Below are 26187 nucleotides of genomic sequence, written 5' to 3' on the forward strand. Positions count from 1 at the left end.
ATCGGCTAGCGGCCCTAACCTGCACCGATTATCGGCCCTAAAAAAACAGATATCGGTCGATCCCTAAGTTATACACCTCCCCCTGAAGCTGTGTTTACACTTTGCATTTTTGACAGGATATTTCTGTTTACTATTGATCACAATCACGTAAAATGCTGTAAGACGTGTCATTTTTTACAACGCTTTCGGAAACCTGCAACAAAAACAAAGCCAAAACATGTCAAAAATGCGATAAAAATCCAACATGTGAGCACAGCATAAATAATTCAAATCTTCATAAAACACCTGAATTGTGATTATAGGTCAAATCACTTTCTCCCCATGGCGATTATTTCTCTAAAAAGCACACGTTTAATAAAAAAAAATGCATCAAAACTGTGTGTAGTGTGAACTGACACCGACCCACTTAGGAGTATCAGCAGTTTAGGCTTCTGGTTGCTGTAGTCTTGTCAGGTGACTAGGTTCGTCTAGGGTAGTTGAATTAAAGTAATGCGACTCCATCCCCTCTCTCTTCAAAGCCAGAGGATTTATGTTTTTAAATAGCATCAAAATTGTTCAAAATGTTATGCCTGCCACATCAGCTAAACAGGTAAGCACAAGGCATACACAATAACTCCTCCATTATTCTTTTTTAATAGCCTATGTATAAGCTAATAAAAGTGCTTCTTTTAACTACAGTGCAACATTTCTAATTAGGATTAAATACAGTTGTAAAAGTTTATGCACAATCTGCAAACATTTTGAACTTTTAATGTTTAGTACCGTTGTTTGCCTGTGTGTGGCACTCTTGTGTTTTGCACTGCAATCTTTTCAGTGATTCTCGGGAAGTCCACAGTAATATTGCACAGTATTTTTTTTTATATATATATATATATATATATATATATATATATATATTATACAGTCATGGCCATAAATGTTGGCACCCCTGAAATCACAGTGCTCTCTGCTGACATCTCTGTCCATTTTAGGAACTGTCCAGAGCAGCATATGTTTGCTATGGGGATTTTCTCCTACTCTGGACAGTTCTTAAAATGGACAGAGATGTCAGCAGAGAGCACTGTGCTCATGATTCAGCAGAGAGCTCTGTGTTCCAAAAAGAAAATAATTTTCTCTGTAGTATTCAGAAACTAATAAGTACTGGAAGGATTAAGATGTTTTAATAGATGTAAATTACAAATCTGTTTAACTTTCTGCCACCAGTTGATTAAAAAAAAAAAAAAAAAATTCCACCAGAGTACCCCTTTAACCCCTACAGGACCTATGACGTATCTGTACGTCATGAATCCGCTCCAATTCTATAACGCGGGGCCACAGCGTGGCTGGGCCCGGCCGGGACCCGTGGCTAATAGTGCGCGACACTGATCGCGGTGCCGCACGCTATTAACCCTTCAACTATGAACGCCACATCTAAAATGAAAGTAAATCATTGCCGGTTATCTCAGGGGGCTGTTCGGGATGTCCGCAGCGAAATCGCGGCATCCCGAGCAGCTGAGACACAGCAGGAGGGTCCCTACCTGCCTCCTGGTGTCAGATCACCGAATGACTGCTCAGTGCCTGAGATCCAGGCATGAGCAGTCAAGCGGCAGAATCATTGATCAATGGTTTCCTATGAGAAACCAGTGATCAATGATAAAGATCAGTGTGTGCAGTGTTATAGGTCCCTATGGGATAACAATGATCAGTGTGTGCAGTGTTATAGATCCCTATGGGATAACAATGATCAGTGTGTGCAGTGTTATAGGTCCCTATGGGACCTATAACACTGTGAAAAAAAAGTGAATAAAGATCATTTAACCCCTTCCCTAATAAAAGTTTGAATCACCCCCCTTTTCCCATAAAAAAAAACTGTCTTAATAAAAAAAAAAAAACATATGTGGTATCGCCACGTGCGGAGATGTCCGAATTATAAAAAATATATCATTAATTAAACCGCACGGTCAATGGCGTAGGCGCAAAAAAATTCAAAAGTCCAAAATAGTGCATTTTTGGTCACTTTTTATATCATGAAAAAAATTATATCAATCAATAAGTCCAATCAAAACAAAAAATTGTACCGCTAAAAACTTCAGATCACGCCGCAAAAATTGAGCCCTCATACCGCCCCATACACGGAAAAATAAAAAAGTTATAGGGGTCAGAAGATGACAATTTTAAACGTATACATTTTCCTGCATGTAGTTATGATTTTTTCCAAAAGTAACACAAAATCAAACCTATATAAGTAGGGTATCATTTTAATCGTATGGACCTACAGAATAAAGAAAAGGTGTCATTTACTGAAAAATTTACTGCGTAGAAACGGAAGCCCCAAAAAGTTACAAAATGGCGTTTTTTCTTCTTCAATTTAGTTGCACAATGAATTTTTTTTTCCGTTTGGCCGTAGATCTTTTGGTAAAATTACTAATGTCACTGCAAAGTAGAATTGGTGGCGCAAAACATAAGCCATCATATGGAATTTTAGGTGCAAAATTTTAAGTGTTTAGTTTTTTCCTCCAACCCTTTTAAAAACCATAAGTGAAAAAACGCTGAGTCCTTAAGGGGTTAAGTTATGGGTGGCAATAATTTTGTCCAGCCCGTTTTTGGAGTTTGGTGACATTATGACTTTTTTTTTCCTCCCTTTTTTGGTTTATTTCCAATTAGGGCTGGGCGGTATGACCAGATCTGCGTATCACGGTATTTTTGTAACTTTCGGCGGTTCCACGGTATATAACGGTATTTCCTTCTCCCCCCCCCCCCCCAAATTATCCGCCCTGCGCTATTCTGCCCCCCCCCCCCCCCCCCCCCCAACAAAAATCATCAGCCCAGCGCTGCCCCCATCGGGGTAAATACTCACATGTCACCCTCTGCCCTCCTCGTGCTGTTTGTTGCCGGTGCAGACACAAGGTAAACAAAATAAATTGGCGCATGTTCCGACGTCGGCCTTACGCTGGGGACGGGAACGTTGAACAAAATAAACTTCATCTCACCTCCCGTTGGTCCGGTACCGGCCTCATCTGCTTCCTAGTGAATGGAACGTCGGACAGCCGTCAGCCTATCACCGGCCGCAGCGATGTTCTGCCTCGGCCGCTGATAGGCTGAGCCCACTGTCATGTAAGGAGCTCTGGACGGCTTCTTACATGACAGTGGGCTCAGCCTATCAGCGGCCGAGGCAGAACATCGCTGCGGCCGGTGATAGGCTGACTGCTGTCCGACGTTCCATTCACTAGGAAGCAGATGAGGCCGGTACCGGACCAACGGGAGGTGAGATGAAGTTTATTTTGTTTATTTTTTGCAGCCCGGGCATAGGGATACCGCACAGTATAGAGCAGTGGTCTTCAACCTGCCGACCTCCAGATGTTGCAAAACTACAACTCCCAGCATGCCTGGACAGCCAACGGCTGTCCAGGCATGCTGAGAGTTGTAGTTTTGCAACATCTGGAGGTCGGCAGGTTGAAGACCACTGGTATAGAGTGTCAACGCCGGCGGCTGCAACAAACATGAGGATGAGGAGGGCAGCCCATGCGGGTGACATATCAGTATTTACCCCGATGGGGACAGCGCTGGGCTGATAATTAATTGGGGGGCAGAACAGCGCTCGCGGGTGACTTGTGATTAGTTCCCCGATGTGGGGACAGCGCAGCGCTGGGCTCATTCAGTCATTCCCGAGGGGGAGGGGCCCAACCGGTATTGCGGTATGGGTTAAAATTCATATCGTGCAGCACAAAAATGTCAGTATTCGGTATGAACCGGTATATATACCGCCCAGCCCTAGTTCCAATACACACAAAGGGAATAAACATTTGTATAGCAAAACATGTGTTACTGCAATCCTTTTCTGTGAGAAATATTTCATTTTCTAGAAAAATTTCAGGGGTGCCAACTAGAGATGAGCGAATTTACAGTAAATTCGATTCGTCACGAACTTCTCGGCTCGGCAGTTGATGACTTATCCTGCATAAATTAGTTCAGCTTTCCGGGGCTCCGGTGGGCTGGAAAAGGTGGATATAGCCCTAGGAAAGAGTCTCCTAGGACTGTATCCACCTTTTCCAGCCCACGGGAGCACCTGAAAGCTGAACTAATTTATGCAGGAAAAGTCATCAACTGCCGAGCAGAGAAGTTCGTGACGAATCGAATTTACTGTAAGTTCGCTCATCTCTACTTGTAATACTCCATTTCACCTGTGGTGGCACTGCAGGGAAATTGCAGTACGTTTGCCAGATCTCCTTGGGTCGCTGGGATTTTTCGCAAGATCACTCCATGCTTATTTTTATCGTAAACCCCTCTTAAAAAAAAATAAAAAGTAAAAAATAAAAAAAATTCCTTTTCTTTTGAACCTGTATGTTTTTAATTTTGCTTTGTGCCCTATGAATGAAATAAAATAGCATATAATTTGTAAGATATTCCATATATTACGACACTTAAAACTTTTTTCAAAAATGGTGCAGTCCGGTTGTAATGTTTCAGCGATGATCTGTATTTAATATTCTGTAATATTCCGGGGGATGGCGGTATGTCTGGCACAGGATGAAGAGCCCTTTACTGCACAGTAGCTTTATTTTTATATACTTTTCATTGGGCAAAGTTTCCTTTCTGCTTTACTAATCTGGAATGATTGAGTGATGGGAGTCGGGCCGTGGCTCACCACTAATGCCTTCATCGGAGAGACCAACCTAGTGCCGCCAGAGTGTGGGGCTTTGGGCTCGTTGATCAAGTAAAAAAAAAAGACATATATATAATATATACGGTATATCTATATATATATATCTATATATATATATATCTCTCTCTCTCTCTATATCTCTCTCTCTCTCTCTCTCTCTCTCTCTCTCTCTCTCTCTCTCTCTCTATCTCTCTATCTCTCTATCTCTCTATCTCTCTATCTCTCTATCTCTCTATCTCTCTATCTATCTATCTATCTATCTCTCTATCTATCTATCTCTATCTATCTCTATCTATCTCTCTCTCTCTCTCTCTATATATCTATATATATATATATATATATATATATATATCTATATATATCTATATATCTTATTTTTTATCCTTTTTCTAACAACGTCCTACGATGTATTTTTATAGCATTTATCCTGTAAATATGAATTAACCATTGCCATATGCTTTCTTAAAGGGGTACTCCACTGGCCAACGTTCGGAAGTAAATGTTCTGAACGATGTTTTGGTGCAGCAGGGGTCGGCCGCGCCCCTCATGACAACACGACCACGCCCCCTTAATTCAAGTCTTTTGGAGAGGGCGTGACGACCCTCCCATAGACTTGCATTGAGAGGGCGTGACCGTGATGTCACGAGGGGCGCTGCCGACCCCTGCTGCGCGAAAATGACGTTCAGAACATTTACTTCCAAACGCTGGCCAGTGGAGTACCCCTTTAATCTGTAACTGTCCCATTAGGCCACAGTAGTTGGATTATTTTTGATTGCCTCGAATAGCCTAGCGCGCCATTTTTACAGCATACTTCTGAGAGTAGAAGAATGTGTTTTTTTTTTTTTTTTTTTTTCAGATGGTGGTGGAGTGGATGTCCTTTTACAGGGTATCGCTTTTTGAGTTTTGTTTCATATAGTCAGGGCAATTTTTGCCATAGTTAAAAGGGTTGTCCCATCTTCTTACTCACGGAGTTATGTTAACTGAGTAGTTTGTGAGGCTAACTCCATTAAAGGGGTACTCCAGTGGAAAACAATACATTATTATTATTTTTTTTTTTTTTAAATCAACTGGTGCCAGATTTGTAAATTACTTCTATTAAAAAAAAAAATCTTAATCTGTCCAGTACTTATCAGCTGCTCTATGTTCCAGAGGAAGTTCTTTTCTTTTTGAATTTCCTTTCTATCTGACCACAGTGCTCTCTGTTGACACCACTGTCCATGTCTGGAACTGTCCAGAACAGGAGAGGTTTGCTATGGGGATTTGCACTTACTCTGGACAGTTCCTGACATGCACAGAGGTGTCAGCAGAGAGCACTGGTGTCAGACTGGAAAGACATTCAAAAAGAAAAGAACTTCCTCTGGAGCATACAGCAGCTGCTAAGTACTGGAAGGATTAAGATTTTTAAATAGAAGTAATTTACAAATCTGGCACCAGTTGATTACCCCTCAATGGGAGTTACACAAGTTGCATATCTTCCCCGCTTCAGCTGTTTTTTGACTTTCCCAACCACCTCCAGCCTCTGCAAACAGCTGGAAAAGCCAGAAGTAAGGAGATGGGACAACTCCTATTTAAAGGGGTAGTCTGGCAAAAAGCAACTCATCCCTTATCCTCAGGATAGAGTATAAGTGCCTGATTGTGACCCTTCCTACCACTTGGACCCCCCGTGATCAATCTGCCCAGCGCCCCGAGTGCAAGCTACAGATGGTTTGTGCTTTATTCCCTTTTATATGGGACGCCAGAGAGACCCGAGTGCTGTACTCTCGGCGCTCCCATAGAAGTTGATAAGTGTCTGATTGCAGCAGTCTGAACACTGGGGCCCCCCGCTCCTGAAAAGGAGTTCCGTGCTGCAGGCACTCCTTTTCAGAGAGTCGGGGCGTTCCCTATCCACAAGTTGTTTTTCTCCTCTATCCCTCGTGTTACCAAACTTTTTTATGATCCTTGTGATTGCTCCCTTTTTATCTGATTATTTGACTTAAAGGGAAACTCCGGGAACTGAACCTATTCCCTATACACAGCATAGGGGATAAGCGTCTCATCACGGGAGGTCTGACCACTGCGCCCATCAACTGACCTGTCTTCGGTGCGATCAGTCTCCACCTTCCTAGGCAACCACAAGTGACGGCCGACTCATCCAATCATCGGCCTCAGCCATGTCCTGCCTAAGCCGGTGATTGGGTGGGTCATCACTTGGGACCGTAGCACGCCAAGGACGCATAAGTAGCTGACCCCTGTACAGGAGATTGTGGGGGTCCCAGTGGATGGACCCCCCCATAAATAGACACTTAGGGGGAGATTTATCAAAACCTGTCCAGTGGAAAAGTTGCTGTGTTGCGCATAGCAACCAATCAGATGTCGTCTTTAATTTTGCAGAGGCCTTGTTAAAAATGAAAGAAGCGATCTGATTGGTGGCTATGGACAACACGGCAACTTCCTCTGGACAGGTTTTGATAAATCTCCCCCTATATCCCTATCCTGTGCATAGGGAATAAGTTAAGTTCCTCAGAGTACCCTTTTGAGGCTTCATTCCCACACGGCAAGTAATACAACCGAAACCACACACTCCAGGACGGACAAGGCAGGAGAGAACGGAGGTGTGGGCGCGTCCCGCAATGCGAATCCCAGCCCGGCCGGCTGGAGAGGTGAGAGAAGGGGAGCGCTCACGGCTAGATGTGACACTAGTATTAACTTGAATTTACCGATATTATATATAAAACGGGTTTTCTAAATGAGACAATTCCTTTATGATCTCCCCTACTTCAGGTATCCACCGCAGAACCAGGAGCTCTATATACAGCAGGGTTAGGACTTGTCCTATAGGATGTATCAGTGTGTTATAACTTGTAAGGCGTTCATGTGTCTTTTCAGACGTTCTCTCCATCTGTTGTGTCTTTGTTCTCTTCCAGAGAGGTTGCAGATGAGAAGATATTCACCTTGATATTACAGATACTGTCTAGAGCGCAGCAGGAGATCCAGACGCAGATTGCGGTGTCTGAACCCTCCGCGGGACCTTGGTTTGACTTATCAGCCGAATGCTTCCGATGCTTGAGAAACGCCAGTGCACAATGCCTTCCGAATCAGGATACCATCAGGTGAGCGCTGTACCTGCAGATAGAGGAGCTTCACTGCTGATGGAGGATTTCAGTCTTATAAGACTATTTTTGGGTAAAAGGTATTAGTGATGATAAGATTTCATATGAACATATAAAATGTTCATATAATATTTGACAATAGAAACACAATAACAGGCTCTCCTAACCAGGGTTCCCCCAGCTGTTGCAAAACTACAACTTCCAGCATCCCTAATACTATATGTGGGACATTATGGGAGTCCTAATACTATATGAGGGACAGTATGGTGGTCCTAATTCTGAGGGACAGTATGGAGGTTTTTATACTCTAAAAGGGATAATATGGGGGTCCTTATACTATATGGTTGACAGTATGGGGGTCCTATTACTATATGGGGGACATTATGTGAGTCAAAATACTATATAGGGCAAAGAATGGTGTCTTAGTACTCTATGAGGGACAGTATGGGTTTCCTAATACTGGATGATGGGTTCGTATACTCTGAGGGATAGTATGGGGGTCCTATTACTTTATGGTGGACAGTATGGGGGTCCTATTACTATATGGGGGACATTATGTGAGTCAAAATACTATATAGGGCAAAGAATGGCGTCTTAGTACTCTATGAGGGACAGTATGGGTTTCCTAATACTGGATGATGGGTTCGTATACTCTGAGGGATAGTATGGGGGTCCTATTACTTTATGGTGGACAGTATGGGGGTCCTATTACTATATGGGGGACAGTGAGGGGCCTTTACCGTATGGGGGTCCTAATACTATATTGCGGACAGTATGAGCGGTCTAAATACTATATATTTTTTCAGCAGTATCCTATAATATATACGTATGTATAGGTACTATGTACATTTTGTATGATTCAAACCTCTTATTGTGTTTTTCTTCTAAATAAGACAGAAGCAATTCGTTCAGACAACTGTATGAAATGTTTTTCTAAAAGAAATCCTCTGTATAGGCTACGGAAAGCCCCCTAGCGGTTGTAAAACTAACCCAGACCAGACAGCCATTTCAGAGTTGTAGTATTTTTAGTCCCCTCATACTTTCCCCAATATAGTAATTAGGACCCCATACTGTCCCCCTATGTAGAGTTTGGCCCCCATACTGTCTTTTGTATAGAATTACGCCCTGCTTACTCTCCCCCCCCCCCCCCCCCCCCCATGGTGGATCCAGGATATGGATGCCGGTTCCTTGGGTGGACCTCCCCTTCACCTGTGGGCCTGCCCCCACCTTGGCACCCTAAAGCTGCTGCCTTATGGTAGCACTGGCCCTTTAAACTTACAGCTCATGTGCCAGCTGAGAGCCCCCGATGTGCCATAGACTCACCATCCTTGTATGAGGCCATTAAAATGGCAGGAAAATAAGGGTGTAAACAAGGCTATAGCTAGAAAGGGCATAGTCATCAGTAGTCCTCTTAGTTGGCAAGCCTTTTTTGTAAATATTCAAAATTAGACTAAAGTGCCCAGGGGGGTTCCACAGCACAGCAAGTCCCGAGATATGTCCAGCCTATGTCCATCTTACCTGGTGGCTGTCAGTCAAACAGGATAAGTGGATGCAAGTGGGCCTTGGAGCGGTGATAGTGTCATGAGTTGGATTTCATAGGCCAGGCCAATGCCCCCTGGACCCTTGAGCCTAATTTACATATTAACAAAAAGACTTGGTGCTGGAAAGGCCTTATCTAGCCATGTGCTTATTTTCCCTTCTTAACCCTGTCTTTTTGCTGACAGGCCCGCTTTAATATTGGATCAATGGGGATGTGACTCTGCGCACCAAGCAGTAAGCTCTTTGCGGGTGCTGCAGTGTTCAAATGAAGGGATAATGCTGCAATACCAAGCACAGGCACTATATGGTGCTGTGCAGTAAGAACCAGTATGCGTAAAAGAAGTAGCTACTGCTGGAGTCAAAACCCTACCAATCTTATTATAAACACCCAACCCTCCAACATACACACAGAGTAGTAATCAGTTCTGTTAGTTTTGGCACCCGGTATGCTAATAATTCACACTGCAGATGTGAACAGAGCCTGAACAGAAACAGAGACGAAGCAATGTCGAACTCTAACTGTCTTGCATATCAATGGTGCCTTACAGACCATTTTGACTTAAATTGGGGCCTGGTGAGGTGTCTGTCTGAGAGGCTCTAATGCAAATGAGAACAGAGCCTTATCGCAAGCCCTGTCTTGCAGATGTATCTCTGCGGAGAATAGACTTTTAGCTACTGTACAGGTTAAAGGAAAGCCCTGTGTAAGCACAATATCCATCCCCGTTTCCTTGGCACGTCGTACCCCATGCAGAATACTTGTATGTTCGTGCGGTTTCACTGTGTGGGGCAGAAGGCTCTCCCTTTAATTTGGTAGAGAAAGCTTGCATAATGCAACCACAAAGCTCAGGGAGCTGCTCAGCAGATGTCATTGCAAGGTTTGGAGATCCTGGTGCTCTGTACATACAGGAAACAGTCTACAGGGGAGATCATTACGCTGATAACCTAAAACTAAAGCTGCATAATATTAAAGAGAATCTGACCAATATATTGCTGGTGAATAGCTGTAAAAAGAAGTGTAACTTACATGTTTACGTTATGTATGTCTAAAGTTCTGCCCATTAGAAGCTGCTTGCTATTGCGCTCCAGCACGCACTGGAGGCAGGGAGCCGGCTTGTGCAGCTCCCCCTGCCTCATCAATATTCTGACCCGCCCCTTCCATGACGTCAGAGCTAGTTGTAGCGAGAAACAAATCGCTCCTTACCCAAACTCACCCCCGACTCTGACGTCACAGAAGGGGGCGGGCCAGGGCGGAATATTGATGAGGCAGGGGGAGCTGCATGAGCCGGCTCCCCGCCTCCAGTGCGCGCTGGAGCGCTATAGCCAGGAGCTTCTAATGGGCAGAACTTTAGACATACGTAATGTGAACATGTAAATTGCACTTCTCTTTACAGCTATACACCCACACTATAACCCAATGTATTGGGTAAAATAGCTTTCAGATTCTCTTTAAATGGCAACATGAAATTATTATTCCCTTTCCTCATCCTCAAAATAGTACTGAGTTTTGCTTACTGGAACCGAGGGGGCGGTGGATGTCTCTTCGTGGTTAGGTAGTCTATGAGACTATGTAATGCTCCTTGTAGTATGCAAAGGTAGATCTCTACAGAAAGGCCGTTGGCCGTTGCCTGTCCAAGCATGCTGGGAGTTGTAGTTTGGTTACATCTGGAGAGCCAAAGTTTGGAGACCACTGCTCTAGGACTACAAGGGCAGGATCTGCTCCCCCAGTATAAATGCACAACCGCATTTGGGGTTGAGCACCTCCAGCCATCTGAGACCACATTTTTTGTTGTTTGTTTAGACCACTGCTCTAGATCACTTTTTCAGACCCTCATTTCATTGCCAAAATGCAGTCTCTCTTGCCCTGGAGTACTAGACATGTCTACATGTTACTGTAAACTGTGCAATACTTAATTTCTCCTGTGGCGGCACTGCAGGGAAATTGAACACTTCCTGCTGGGATGAACCATAGACAACAGGAAATCATTGCAGAAATGATTGTCTTATGGCTCTGAAAAATAATTGTATGACTGTACAGCAAATATTTCTTGCCTTTCTCTCATCATGCTATCACTTTTATAATACCTTCTATGTGACAGAAACATCGGACTGATCGAGAAAGCCATAACCCTCATTGGAGTCTTCATTACGTCAAACACCTCACAAGAATCTTGTTTAGTTGGTAAGAAAAGAAGTTCCTCATATATTTCATATAATTGACTTGGATTACTGTTAAAGGAGTACTACGCTGAAAAACATTTTTTTTTTTTAATCAACTGGTGCTATACAGATTTGTAAATTACTTCTATTAAAAAAATCTTTTTCCTTCCAGTACTGATTAGCTGCTGTATTTTCCAGAGGAAGTTCTTTTATTTTTGAATTTCCTTTTTCTGACCACAGTGCTCTCTGCTGACAACTCTGTCCATGTCAGAAACTGTCCAGAGTAGGAGTAAATCCCCATAGCAAATCTATCCTGCTCCAGACAGTTCCCAAAATGGACAGAGGTGTCAGCAGAGAGCACTGTGGTCAGACAGAAAGGAAATTCAAAAAGAAAAGAACTTCCTGTGAACATACAGCAGCTGATAAGTACTGGATGGATTAAGATTTTTAAATGGAAGTAATTTAGAAATCCGTTTAAATTTCTGGCACCAGTTGATTTAAAAAAAAAAAAAATGTTTTCCAGGGGTGTGCCGCTTTAAAGGGATTCTCCACTTTGCACAATCCTTAGGGCTCATTCACACCGCGGCTCTTGTCTGCCGGCACTAGGACAACTCGGAAAATGCTGCGTCTCCGTAGAAGGCAATCCATTTCCGAGTGCATTTCGTTGAAAGAATGAGCATGTTCTTTCTTCCGGCTGAGTCTGGGGTTTTCGGAATTTCCGCGGTGGACAGTCCATAGTGTGAATGGGGCGGCAGAATCCCATTGAAAGCGATAGGAGGCTGCTACACCATCTGGAGCGGAGTTCTCGGTTGTTTATGTAAACACAGCATCGTACATAGCAGTGGGTGCCTCCTATTGGCACCACCATAACCTGTTTATTCTTCTTCTTTTTTTCTGTAAAATTTATGTTTACTAGGTTTTAAACATTAAACAAACACAACAAACATATCAGTAAAATTAGTAAGAAGTACATGTAGACAAAGGGAAAAGGAATAAAAATTAAATAAAAATTAATAAAATGAATAGAAGTTAAACATCCTATTCGTGAATATTATAACAAGCATATGGTTATCGAACTCCAGTGGTCACAACTTCATTCAAAAAAACATTGTATATGGAAATCAAATGGGTATTTAAGTGATGGCAACACAGCACTATATTGTAGTATGGGTCATGGGTCAGATCCCCAACCATGTACATTACTGGCATATTTCTGTATCTCTCTATCGCTCGCTCTCTATCGCTCGCTCTCTATCGCTCGCTCTCTATCGCTCGCTCTCTATCTATATCCGAACCTCCCTAATGACAAGTGATACCTTTTAGTTTAATGGAAGGTCTATGGAGGATGGGATATAGATAAGCTGCAGACTATTAGACAGCGCTCTCCTTCTTCAGGCGGCCTTTTTTGTGGCTTAGTAATTGCTAGTGAAAGTTCAGTTTGTACTATAGGACGTGAATTGCTAGGAAATAGTGCGTGCAGAGGCGCTGGCACGACATCTAGCACTGTGGTCTCTAACAAGTATATATTCCGCTCAGTGAAGCTGCAGCATTGTCATTAAATAGACAGTGATTTATTAACTATAGAAAATTAAATCCAGCTTCTCCATTCTCCTCTCTGCTAATGGCGGCTCTAAACTTAGCCCCGTCCCTATAGCACCGTAATAAAGACTGGGTGAAAGGTTTTGTTTTTTTGTTTTGTTTTTAAGAGCTTATTCATTGTATGTAGACCCAAAAATTAACCGTGTTTTCAATTTACATGTTGTTCTAAAAAGGATTCTTTAACAAGGCAATGGCTGTTGACCTGCTGTTATACCAAACCAGTTCTGCATAAAGGGATACTCTGCCCCTAGACCTCTTATCCCCTATCCAAAGGATAGGGGATAAGATGTCTGATTGCGGGGGTCCTGCCACTGGGGACCCCTGCGATCTCCCTACTGCACCCGGTGTTCGTTTAGAGCGTCGGGTGTAGCGCCGGAGGCTTGTGAAGTCACGACCATGCCCCCTCAATGCAAGTCTATGGGAGGGGGCATCACGCCCCCTCCCATAGACTTGCATTGAGGGGGCATGGTCCTGACTTCACAAGCGGACCGTGACGTCACGAGCCTCCACACCGCATCGCCAGTCATCCAGCACGGAGCAAAGTTCGCTCTGTGCACTGAATGTCTGGGGTGCCGCAGCCAAGATCGCAGGGGGTCCACAGCAGCGGGACCCTGCCATCAGACATCTTATTCCCCCTATTCTTTGGATAGGGGATAAGATGTCTAGGGGCGGAGTACCCTTTTAAGAGCGTAGCCTAAATACCCTCCATGTTTTCACCCATTTTTGCCAGAGTATAAGGTCCCATTCCAAGTATGGTCCTGGTGTGAGTGGCGCGATTGGCCTAGTGGAACAAGTAGGGCCAGTGCACAGCACCGCGGGGGGGGTGTATATGCAAGTAAGAGTAGTCAGTAGTCTGGTTGAGGCAAAGGAGAGTAGAGAGAGTAGATACGGTACACAAGGGTCAGGCAGAGGTGTAGTCATGGTGGATGGAGGCGTCACAGGTTCTGGGTCAGACACAGAGTACAGGAGGATGAGTCTGGCATTGGTCGTACACAGAAGACAGGATGAGTTTCGGCTTAGCTGGACACTGTAAAATCACAAAAAGTACATGTTCACATGTTCCGTTCCGAAATTCTGCTGCAGCAATTGCTTTCAATGGGATTCGGCCTCACCGTGCACCAGGGGCGGATCCAGAGTCTAGTCTCGGGAGGGGCAATATTAGAGAATTTCGTTTTGGTGGACAGAAAATAAGGTGTTTCTTAAAGAACTTACAATATTATTAAATGTATCCAGTATAATAATCAAATACACCAATTGCCACAGAATTGGAAAGCGCTAAAGAAGTTTTTACAATTTAAACCTACAGCTCCCAGTATGACCTAAGTAGTGGTGAGGTTATGCTGGGAGTTGTTGTTTCACCCATCGTTACTGCAAAACTTACAAGTGACTACCGCTCTGATGGGACAGTCAGGACAATACACAATGATATCAGTGACTATAGGTGACGTCTTCTCTATAGTCTTTCCTTATCTAATTCAGATGGTACATACCGCCTGGTCCAGCTAAATGTTTTCGCTGAAGAACTTGATGCCCAGACGGCTCCTCACTAGGTCAGCGGATTCTGAACCTCTATATGAAAACAAGTATTATTATATTTGACCCCCCCCCCCGGATCCGCCACTCCCGTGCACACAGTGGAATCCACTCAGGCATTGCCATCTATCACCCCTTCTAAAGGGAGCTGAGCATGGATAGGTAGGAAAAGGTTTTAGTAATGCATTGTCTGGCCCTTTAGGGTCTATTCACACGTACCGCATCTGCTGCAGATTTGAAGCTGCACGTTTAACCTGCCAGCGCAAGTGAGAATACGCGGGTCCAAACTCACAGCTGTAGGAGACGTGAATGTGTAGATTTGACGCACGGAAAACAAGTTTTGCAAGTTTTCTACGGAATTTTATGTGTCAAATTTGCATCGGATACGGTACGTGTGAATAGACCCTTAAAAAGCATGTGTGCATCCCTTAAGTGCTGGCCACAGGAACACGGGCTCGGCAGCAGTAGTGAGTGGCAGGACACCAGGTAGCCGCACCTGTGGGCGTTACAGATCCAACAAAGACTTATGACATTTTATTGCATAATATAGCACCACCAGGTTCTCAAAGTGTACAGGAGTGTGCATGTCTGCCTACTGAGCTGAGGATGGTAGACACACATGCTCAGTCACTGCCTCACAGCCAGGTCTCTACATAGTTCTCTAGTCCAGTGTTTTTCCTCCAGCAGTTGCAAAACTACAACCCCCCCCCCCCCCCCCAGCATGACCGGACAGCTCCGCTCATTCCAGGGACAGTTGTGTCTTCGTTCTCAGAAGCGACAGGGGTCCCAGAGGTCGGACTCCCACTGATAAACTTGTTATCCCCTATCCACAAGCTGAGATGGGAATGCCCTTTAAAGAGGTACTCCGTCCCTAGACATCTTATTCACTATCCAAAGGATGGGGGATAAGATGTCTGATCGCAGGGGTCCCGCTGCTGGGGATCTCCCTGCTGCAGCCGACGTTCGTTTAGAGCGTCAGGTGCAGCATCGAAGGCTCATGATGTCACGGACACACCCCCTCATTGCACGCCCGCTCCCATAAACATGCTTTGAGGGGGCGTGGCCGTGATGTTGCGAGCCTCCATCCCGCATTGCCAGTCATCCGACACCTCCCGAAGTTCGCTCCATCCACCGGATGTCTGGGGTGCCACAGTCGAGATGGCGGGGGTCCCCGGTGGCGTGACTCCTGCGATTAGACATCTTATCCCCTATTCTTTGGATAGGGGATAAGATGTCTAAAGAGGGAGTACCCCTTTAGGTGTTTGACTGTAGGGACCCCCATCAATCTCAAGAATGAGGGTCTCTTGCCCCCCCCCCCCAGCACTGTTTAAGGAAGAAAGCAGCTATGTTTTTTTTTCAATTTTGGATAACCATGTTTATCCCTGGAATCTGACATGTCCGCTGTGTACCAGTAATGTCCCGGAGATTTATTAATTGTGGATTTCCAGCATTTCTCTAATCGCGTGTACTCCCTCTGAACTCTTCACGGTTCATTTAAGATTGGCGCTGCTTCTAAAGAGCTCAGCCCGCATTCCGCCATTCCTAACGTCCCCTCCTGGCCACATGATCCCCTGTTGCGCCACGTTACAGACAAACTTCCTGTCATGATTTATGGCAGGACCTCCACTGCTCCGTACCGGATTGCCAAGAGCGGTCACGTTTCCGTTCCACAAACCCGCTCCCGTGCAGGAACGTATAGCCACAGCTGATTTTTATGTCCTATGCTCCTTTTTGATTTTGCAATATATTTACTATTTTTTTCCCCTCATTTTTAAAGAATTACCAAGTACGTAGCCAGGTCGGCTCTGCTGCGTCTATAGACAAGGCTGTTATTACTCTGTCAGACGGGAATTTATATTATTTTTTCTTCAGAAAATTATTATGGTAGTGTGACAAATATATTATACGCATCAAAATTTTAATATAAGTTTAACCCCATGTTTTTTTTATGTTGTTTATTCATTTTGAGTCAATGATGTTGTTTTTGGACGCCCAAAGTGATTTTGACATTTTTGTTTCTTTTACCTTTCAACGCATATAAAAACAAGGAAGCAAATCCACATTTTCTTTTTCTGCTTTTTTATATTTTCTTACTCTGTTTGCTGAAAGTGCTTGGAAACATGAACTTTAAAATTTAAGTTTTGGACCACACCTCCTAAAGACATCTTTCCTCTGAAATTTTTGGATAGAATTTTGCACTCTAGGGAATCGATGGTTATGGAATAATGGTATAGTAAATAGACTACTGGAATGCACAGTAGACTTTTACTGGCAGACAGGCCTTATATTGATAGGAAAGCTCTAGTTGACCTTTAGTGAACCTGCGCTAATGCTTTCAGGAGTTGTCTAAATAGCAATTCCCTTATTCTTAAAACCGATCTCCAATGCAAAAAATAAACATTTGACAGTATCTGGAGTAATTCCTATTAAAGTGTTGCTATTGTGTCTCAAAAAGTTTTGAAGTATATTAGAGATGTAGAAAGTTTTCATCAGTCCGGGTCTGAGCGATTAGACCACCACCAAATGAGGAGAAGCGCTGGTGATCGGTTCACTCCGTGGCTCGCTGCTCTTCCTGTCTTGTTGCACGAGACAGATTTTATAGTAAATCTATGAAGCATCCTGCAACACAACTGGGAGAGCAGTGAGAGCCGTGATTAAAGCAATTGGTGGGGCTCTAAACACCTAGACCCCAACCGATCAAAACTCATGCCATATGTCTATGACTCAACAAATATCAATACAAATATATCTTAGGGCAAAAAAGATCACATATCTATCCTTCAATAGAAAATCTAGTACTGGCAGTAGCAAAGGATGAAGGAGCCACACCTGCACTGCATACTCTGCGGTTCCCGGTGCTGTGCATCTCTAAATAGCAACGCCAAATGTTGTACCTGATGACAGAGCGCATTGGATATGGCATCCGGTAAAGCTCTTTTAGAGATGCACAGCATTGGGAACAGCAGACTGTGCAATGCAGCTGTGGCTCTGTTGTGCTCTGCTACTGCCAGTACTAGGGTTACTTTTGGAGGATGCAGAGATTGCCCGGGGCTTTTAAACATTCTGCCGACTGTCTCGCAGGTAGGTACAGAAAATAGTTAGTGGGGGACGGATATGAGGGCAAAAGCATCATTGTAGCTTTTCCTCTTTCACAAGGTTTAGGTAGAAAGACTAGGCCTCCGCCCTTAGACATGTTATCCCCTATTTAAAGGATAGGGGACAACATAACATGTCTGATCGCGGGGAACCCGACCGCTGGGATCCCCGGCGATCTCCGTGCTGGCACTGCTGCGTAACAGTCATGGAAGAGGCTAGGGCTTCCGTGATTGTGACGTCATGCCATGCCACCTCCTCCATAGGCATGAATGGACGGGGCGTGGCGGCTGTGATTGCTAGTCATCCCGCATGGAGCAGAGTTCGCTCTGTGCGCGGGTTGACTGGGGGGGCCGCGGCAGAGATGGCGGGGTCTGTCCGCTGGGGACCCTCCACGATCAGACATGGTATCCCCTTTCCTTTTGGATAGGGGATAATATGTATAGCGGTGGAGTACTCCTTTTAAATCAACTCTGCACATAGTTTTCCCTGAATGTTTCCTACCATTTTGTGTCTAAAGTTGCTATGCCAACCTGTGTGTCTCCATGATAACAGACTACAAACAAACCCTGTGTAGACTGATGCTATCATAGTGCCTTCTATCTGCCTCCTAGTTGGAAGAAGGGGCAACTAGTAGGGAGTGTGAGGACTACACAGGGTTTGTTTGTTTAGCACAGATCTGCATAGGAGCTGTAGACAGCTGTAGAGCTGTGGTTGGAAATATTTAGTAAAGACTTTTTGTGAAGTTGCTGCTTTTTTGTGTTGGGTACATTGGAGTAATAAAACACATATATATATATATTGCAAATGTCCGGGCTGCCTGCTTAAAAACTCTACTTACGGGTGACATAAAAATTCTATTTTTAGAGGATTATGAAATACACAGGGATGGACAACCATTCTATGTGTGCAGTCCGGCCATCCCAAGCTAGAAGTCGTTGTAGGTTTCCAATTCACAGAATAAGGAAATATTTTCCTAAACCTGACTCTTCCCATGGAGAGTGGGCTCATGGCACCGCTGCTTTTTATGGCTGAGCTCAGATGTACAAATAGGTTTATGTTGAACATAACACATAATAGCACTTTCTATATTCTACATATGACTTATTCCACAGCATGAATGCGTAAATTAGATTGTTGTCACGCACTGTACACGTTGGGAACTTTCAATCTACATTTATGGATCTATTTATGAGCTATGGATCTATATCTTTAGAGATCTATATCTTTAGAGTGTGAGTGGAAACTAACACAAAAACATGAACATACAGGGTTGGATTTAAAGCCAGGAGCTGCAGAACTGAAGTGTTAAATGGGCCATCTAGCATTTTGCTAAAATTCCTATCCTGCTGGTGACGTGGAAAAAAAACAAAAAACACTATACTTACCTAGCCCTGATCCCCCGCGGCTCCAGTTTGGTTCCGCCCTGATTTTATGTCTTCACCCTGCTTCCAAGATAAGTGCTTGGTGCAGGACCTGCCAGCCCAGCCAATCACTGGCTGCAGCAGTGTCTCACCTGGTGCTTAAAACCCCAAGGGTAGTCATGCCCATTCCCATAGACTTGCATTGAGGGGGCGGGGTGTTACGTCATGAGCGGGCAGGGCGTTGACGTCCCGAGCTCCCAGCTCCAGCCTTCTGAACAGTTTTTTTTCCAAACACTGAGCAGCGGAGTACCCCTTTTTAGGTCTGGATTTGTTTTGAATGATGAACCAATGTTTGTGGATAGTTTCCTTTAATTTTGTTTGTCAGTAATATCGCTTCTGCGTTTTTTTCTGGAGCAACGACACACGATTCATGGAAGCAGCTTTTGCCAGAGTTTGATCCAGGACCTTTGGAGGATACCCTCCTGCATCGGAACTGACCGTATGAGTCACTGGCTTGCTTCAAAAATTCATTATCTGTGTCATTGATCCGGCGAAGACGCAGGAACTGACTGTATGGGACAGAAGATTTCATGTAAACAGGGTGGTTACTTTGATAATGAAGCAGGGCATTACCTGCTGTACTTTTTCGATAACCTGTTACTTGGATACCATCCTCCTCCTTAGAAAGTAAAACATCAAGGAATTCTAGCGAATGAGAACTAGTTTTATAGACTGGATGCAAACCATCACGGACTGTGGTAGAATATAGGATGTGCAGGGCGCTCTTCTACAGACGAACAAGTTCCCCTTCCAATCGTAAAGGAATAAACTCAGTGGGTCTTTCTCACACAGGATTTTAATTGAATAAATTAAAATAAAATCAGAATAAAACAAACAGCAAAATGGACATGGACTACGCGTTTCGTCAGGTCACGCCCCTCGAAACGCGTAGTCAGTGTCCATTTTGCTGTTTCTTTTATTCTGATTTAATTTTTTTATTTATTCAAATAAAATCCTATGTGAGAAAGACCCACCGAGTTTACTCCTTTGCGGTGGAATGGGAACTTGTTCAACTGGAGTCGAGCGCCCTGCACATCCTATTTTCTACCACAGTCCGTGGTGGTTTGCATCCAGTCTTCCAGACCATCCAGGGGATCTCCAGGACGGTGCAGGGCCGGCAGCATTCACGGGTTCCTGCAACGGTTAACAGCCGACTGCCTTGGCGAATAAGCACTATATGGTGTTGTGCAACACCAAAAGGTGAGCATAACCTTTGATATCTACACATTGACGCGTTGTTGTCAAGGGTAACGGCACATTACTGCGCCTTTTGTCTCTGCTTCTTTTGCATATAAAACTGCTTAAACTAGTTTTATAGGTGAGTTTTAGATTCATGTTATTCCTGTTTAATGTGGTTCACAATATCTTGAAAACTATTTTCAGCGTCGGTCCATATAACAAAAACATCATCTACAAAGCGGAAATATCTGTGGACGTGACGTAAATATGGATTACTGAGACCGAAAACAAATTTTTTCTAAAAAATGGCAACAAATAAATTGGCGAGGGTACACGCCACTGGTGTACCCATCGCCATGCCACTGATTTGGGCATACCAATCATCATTAAATTGAAAGGTATTGCAAGACAAAATAAATTCCAGCGAATCTCAAATGAAATGAATAAAGTCTTCACTCTTGCCGGTGTCGACAAGGAGTTCTCTAATACTCGAGATCCCCGTGGGGTGGATTATCCGAATGGGTGCATTAGGTAACCTAGGTCTAAAGGACTGATCTGACTTCAAAATGTTTAAGTATTTTTTCCACCCTGCAACTGCCTTTTTAAGTTTTGTACTGAGGTCTTCTATGTTTTTAATGGATAGTATTGTCATGTTTGTACACTCCTCTTATCTAGATCACGTGATTTGGGAGGCTTTTAACCTCCATCATACAGGTGAGACACTGTAACCTGATAAAACTCCATGGCGGAGTGAAACGACTGTAGTTATGAAGCCTGGTCTGCTGCGTCTGTACCTTCCCATGCTGTCCTTTTAACGCACGTTTATGAAGAATAAAGATTTGCTATTACCTGAAGGATGGTGACTGCCTCACGACATCTTCATTCATGCATTTGCTGACACCTTTTCTTACCCGGGACCTGACCACCACCACGCTGCATCTCTTATTTGTCTGCCACACCACTTCTATGCACTATTTAGTTCCCTGCATACAAGAGTAGAGCAAGTTGTGTCAATGTGTAAGATGGGGATGGGCATAAGGATATCCTTCATATAAGAGAGGGCCAGGGACTATTCGTATTTAATCTAAAGCAGACGGGGTGTGGCCTGGCTGTTGAGGTGTATGGTCACGTGCTAACTGAGCTCTATCGCCGTGCCTGCTAAAACGACTAACATAAAGCTCACCACTGCCTGCAACCAACCTGTACCGGTACTTAAATTTACCTGCAATGCCGGTGAAGAAATGGAAGCCGCTCCGCCACCGCTCATTGGCTAAATTTCGCTTTTCCCTTCGGGAGGCTTCTACCCAAGGTGGTGCCGATGATCACCACGCAGTTACAACGGTCAAGTCACATCCGCCTCGTAATGGCCTTAGCACTGCCCCACTCTCTCCACTGTGACGCAGATCAGCCTCTGACACAGTGTTGAACACATCCTGAATGTGGCGGACTATTCAGTGATAAGCGGAGGACTTGCCTCTCCTGCTCATAGTGGTCCCGAGGACTGGTCTGAATCACGCAGCTCCTGCTCCTCCCGAGGATACAGGCTACCTAAACCTCTCTGAGCCTGGCTAAACAACGCCCTAGGCTCTATCAACAATACAGCACCTGGAGGTGAGCCTACTCCTTCCCTTACAAGTGAAGTGAGAGATGCTAGCGATCCACTGGCTGACATTCCAATATCGGATGAGTCTCTAACAGACATTGCCATGAGAGACATGCTGCTCTTGTTGCGCGCTACTTTTCTCCAGGATATGCATAAACTAGTGCACCCCCTGCAAGCTACTTTACAAGAAATAGGTGGCAAGGTGGACCACAATTTGCAGAGTCCCACAACTCCCTTACGGATTTGCACCATGAAGCGGAGGATGATATTGCAGCTTTAAAAGCTAAAGTGGCAGATCTTGAAGATCACAGCCACTGCAACAATATGAAGCTAAGAGGAGTACCTGAAGCGGTTGCACTACCGGACTATGTTTGCTCTCTTCAAGCAGTTTTGCCTGATTGCACCCCTCAGGAACTGATAGTGGACAGAGCCCATTGTGTCCTAAGTCTGAGGCACCTGGACAACACTGTCCCGAGGGACATTCTGGCCTGTGTGCACTTCTTCCATGTCAGAGCATTTAATGGAAGTCTCCAGGTGCAACAATAGGCTGCCAGCTCCGTACCATCGCATAACTTTGAATGCAGAGTTACCTGCTGCTACACTTAAAGCATGCCGTGCTCTGACTCCAATAACTTCAGCTCTTCGCTCAGCCAAAGTGCTATATCGGTGGGGCTTCCCGATTTGTCTCCTTATCAAGCGGGACAATGTTGTAAACGTCATCCGATCCCTATCCTGAGGGTGAATCTTTGCTGAGATTCTGGAATATCACCCTCCCACCCCTAGGAGAACCACTCAAGGACACTACAATGGCTCCGGTTCCAAAGGACTGCGATGTAGCTTGATTTCGGTGGTGCGGGCTCTGGTGGGCTGCCCATGTTCCTCAGTTTCAGAGTGGACTCTGACTCCCACTCCAATGTGGATGGTGTTTGGCTAAAGCCATCCTTGTTTCTTTGTGCTACTGTCTTGTGGTTGTTTATGTTCGGTTTTGTTTGTGTCTGTGTTTCTGCCAATGTCTTTTTTTCTGGTCCATGGTGCATATATTACCCCACGCTAACAGGCACACGCTGGCTGGGAGGTGTGATCTTGCCATCTATACCTACAACTTCCTATTTCTCTTTTAAGATAGTCATTACTGTAGCTAGCCTTAATATGAATGGGTTAAATACTCCCCACAAAAGGTCACATCTATGGATGGAACTAAAGTGATGAAACCCTCAAATGTGATGTATTATGTATACAAGAGACGCACCTTATGTCTAAAGATGTGTCTCGCCTCACTCATCCATCATTCTCACATTTCTTTCATTCTCATTATAGTTCTAAGTCCAGAGGGGTCTCGATTGCTTTAAAAACCACTTTGGCCTTCATGCTGAAAGAAGTGATTTCAGATCAACGGGGCAGGTATCTAATCCTTCGATGTGTCATCAATGCTGCTCCATTAACTATTGTGGTTTTGTACACCCCCAATTCGGGCCAGCTCAGATTCTTGACTCCTATTAAAACTTGTGTGCAGCTTTCCTTGGGGGTCTTTGCTTTTATGTGGGGAGTTCAACACCATCTCTGACACTACTTTAGACACTACATCTACCTCTCGTTTCCCTTCTACTACACTCTCATCTTTCCTGTTTGAAGAGGATCTATATGATATTTAAAGGGTTCAACACTCTATGGAAAGAGACTATACTTTACTCTCGACAGTACACAACCCCTATTCACGCAAAGATATTTTTTTTGTTGGATAGATCCCTTCTTTCCACTTCTGTTCTCACTACTATTGAGCCTATTAAATGGTCCGATCACGCGGTTATTACTTTACAGCTCAGGGATTCGGTTTCCTCTCCTCCAGCATATACTTGGAGGAGTAATCCATTTCTATGGTCCCGCCCTAAATATTCCAGGTTACTTGCAGCAGAATATGGAGGAATACTTCTACCTTTCTCTCTACGCTTAATCTCCCTTCCTTAACAGACAAGCTCGCCTCACTAAATGAGGAAATAACAGCAGAGGAGGTACAAAAAACAATCAAGTCCCTACCACCAGACAAGGCATCAGGCCCTGATGACTTCATTAATTCATATTACAAAAAATTCCAAAACTGTTTGTAATGCAGCCATGGCCACAGGCAAACTTCCCCAAGAAAACCTTCATGCCACCATCACTGCTCTTCCGAAACCTGGTAAGGCACCGGATCATCCCCAGAACTTTAGACCCATATCACTCCTAAATCAGGATATCAAGATTTTTGCCAAATTGTTGGCTTTCTGTATTACCTTGGTACTCCCGTCACTAATCTCTACTGACCAATCTGGATTTGTGGCTGGCTGTCAGGGCTCTGACAATACTAGACTATTGCTGAATGTATTTGCCCACTTGGAACCTTCTAGAACTCCTGCTGTTCTAGCATTAGACGCCGAGAAAGGCCTTCGACTGCCTTTGGTGGTCGTATGCCTTCTTGGCCCTCTCCCACGTGGGCTTTGCTAGTCCAATATTGTCTGCTCTCTCCTCTCTATATTCCTGCCCTTCTGCTAGGGTACTAGTTAATGGCTCTTTTTCTGATACCTTTCATATTTCTAACTGCTCTCGTCAAGGCTGCCCTCTATCGCCATATATTGTTCATGGAGCCCCTAGCACAGGCCATTCGCCTGAATCCTGGAGTTAAAGGTGTCACTATTGGGCGCAGTGAACATACCATCTCTCTTTATCCAGACGATGTTATTTTGTCTCTTATGAATCCCACTACTTCACTACCGGCAGTCATGGACATGATATATAGGTTTGGCTTTTTTTTTTTTTTTTTATACTCCCTTCTTAACGCTTCTAAGACTGAGACACTCTCTATTAATTTATCCCCCTCGCTCTTGGACACACTTAAAAATACTTACTCTTACGATTGGCGTGCCACATCGCGTCAATACTTGGGCATACATCAATCCTACCCTCATAAAACCTTACACCATGAGAACTATATACCACTTTTGACATCGGTGTCTGCTGAAGCCGACAAACTTGCTAAGTCTGAAATCTTGTGGGTTGGCAGGGTTAATATTTTAAAATGTTTCTCCTTCCTAAATTTCTCTATTTATTCCGCACTCTTCCTATTTCTCTTCCCCCATCTTTTTTTTCTAAAGCTCAGAAACTTCTCTCTCTTCTTTTATTTGGGCGGGAAAACAACCAAGGCTATCTGCGCACATACTCCCTAAACTGAAACTCTCAGAAGGGTTGGGATCCCCTGACCTGAAACATTATTATATAGCCACATTGGTTTTATGTTGCAGCATTGGTGACAAGATCAGATGGACCTCCTATGGGAGGACATAGAAAACCACTCAACATATCCAGTCAAAGTAGGTGACCTTCTGTACTTGCCATACTGGTCTTCACCTCCCCCCAATGTCATTAGCCCATTGGTTAAAGCCTCTTATTTGGCATGGACTAAGTACATTACCCACTCCCCCTCTACACGCTCCCTGTGTCGTAACGACTTGCTATTCACATTTATCCAAGCCTCTATCCCGGATATAGACCTAACTTCATGGGCAGCTGGTGGGCTTACTCATGTCTGCCATCTTTATGATTGCTCCTCCATCATCCCTTTTAACACTCTTAAAGACAAGTACCAGATTGCTAAATGCAATTTCTTTAAATACTTACAGGTTCACCACTTTCTTGCTAGTTTAGAACCTACGAGCACCCCTCTGGACGATACAGCATTCTCCTCCCCACTGAAGGGTCTGAAACCTTACTACACTAAACTGTTACAGGTAGACATATTTTCTAAATCATATCCTTTGGGGACGTGGGAGAGGGAACATGGTCTCACCATTCCCTCGGAGGACTGGCAAAGGGCATTTAAGGCTATTCACGTAGTCTTCCAAAGTTCATCCCATCTAGAATCTGCCTTTAAAACCATCTTACGGTGGTATTCTACCCCCGACCGTTTATGTAAGATATACCCTGAAGCCTCAGATCAGTGTTGGAGAGGATGTGGCTTGCGCAGCACACTCCCTCATATCCTGTGGTTCTGCCCTGTACTTATGCCCTTTTGGACATCCTGTAGATTGCTCAGTAAATCAGAAAACAGGAACAGTCCTTACCTTAGATCAGTGGTTCCCAACCTTTTCCGGCTCGGAACAAAAATTTTCGTGGGGTACCCCTATCAAATTTGACGAGAAGAAAAAAAAAAGGGGGGGGCTGTGGTAAACAGCCGCAATGCTCAACATCAATGTAGATACTATGTAGATTACAGTGCTGCTTTATACAGCAACTCACAAGTGACATCATCTAAAATTATCATCCCTTCTCTTCTCCGGGTCATCATAACGATTTCTT

At 44.3% G+C, this 26187-nt stretch overlaps 1 protein-coding gene across 3 annotated transcripts in view; it reads left to right on the forward strand.

The window, feature by feature from the left end:
• ATXN10 (ataxin 10) overlaps positions 1-26187 on the forward strand; it is a 257913-nt gene that overhangs the window by 17449 nt on the left and 214277 nt on the right. For all 3 annotated transcript variants that reach the window (XR_008843212.1, XR_008843213.1, XM_056517502.1), the window contains exons 2-3: positions 7546-7731; positions 11367-11449. Coding sequence is in view for 1 of the 3 variants with exons in the window: in XM_056517502.1 (XP_056373477.1) it covers positions 7546-7731; positions 11367-11449 (269 nt within the window). In the remaining 2 variants the exon portion in view is untranslated. The remainder of the gene's footprint in view (positions 1-7545; positions 7732-11366; positions 11450-26187) is intronic.

This window comes from Hyla sarda, chromosome 4 (genome assembly GCF_029499605.1).
Source record: "Hyla sarda isolate aHylSar1 chromosome 4, aHylSar1.hap1, whole genome shotgun sequence".
NCBI lineage: Eukaryota > Metazoa > Chordata > Amphibia > Anura > Hylidae > Hyla > Hyla sarda.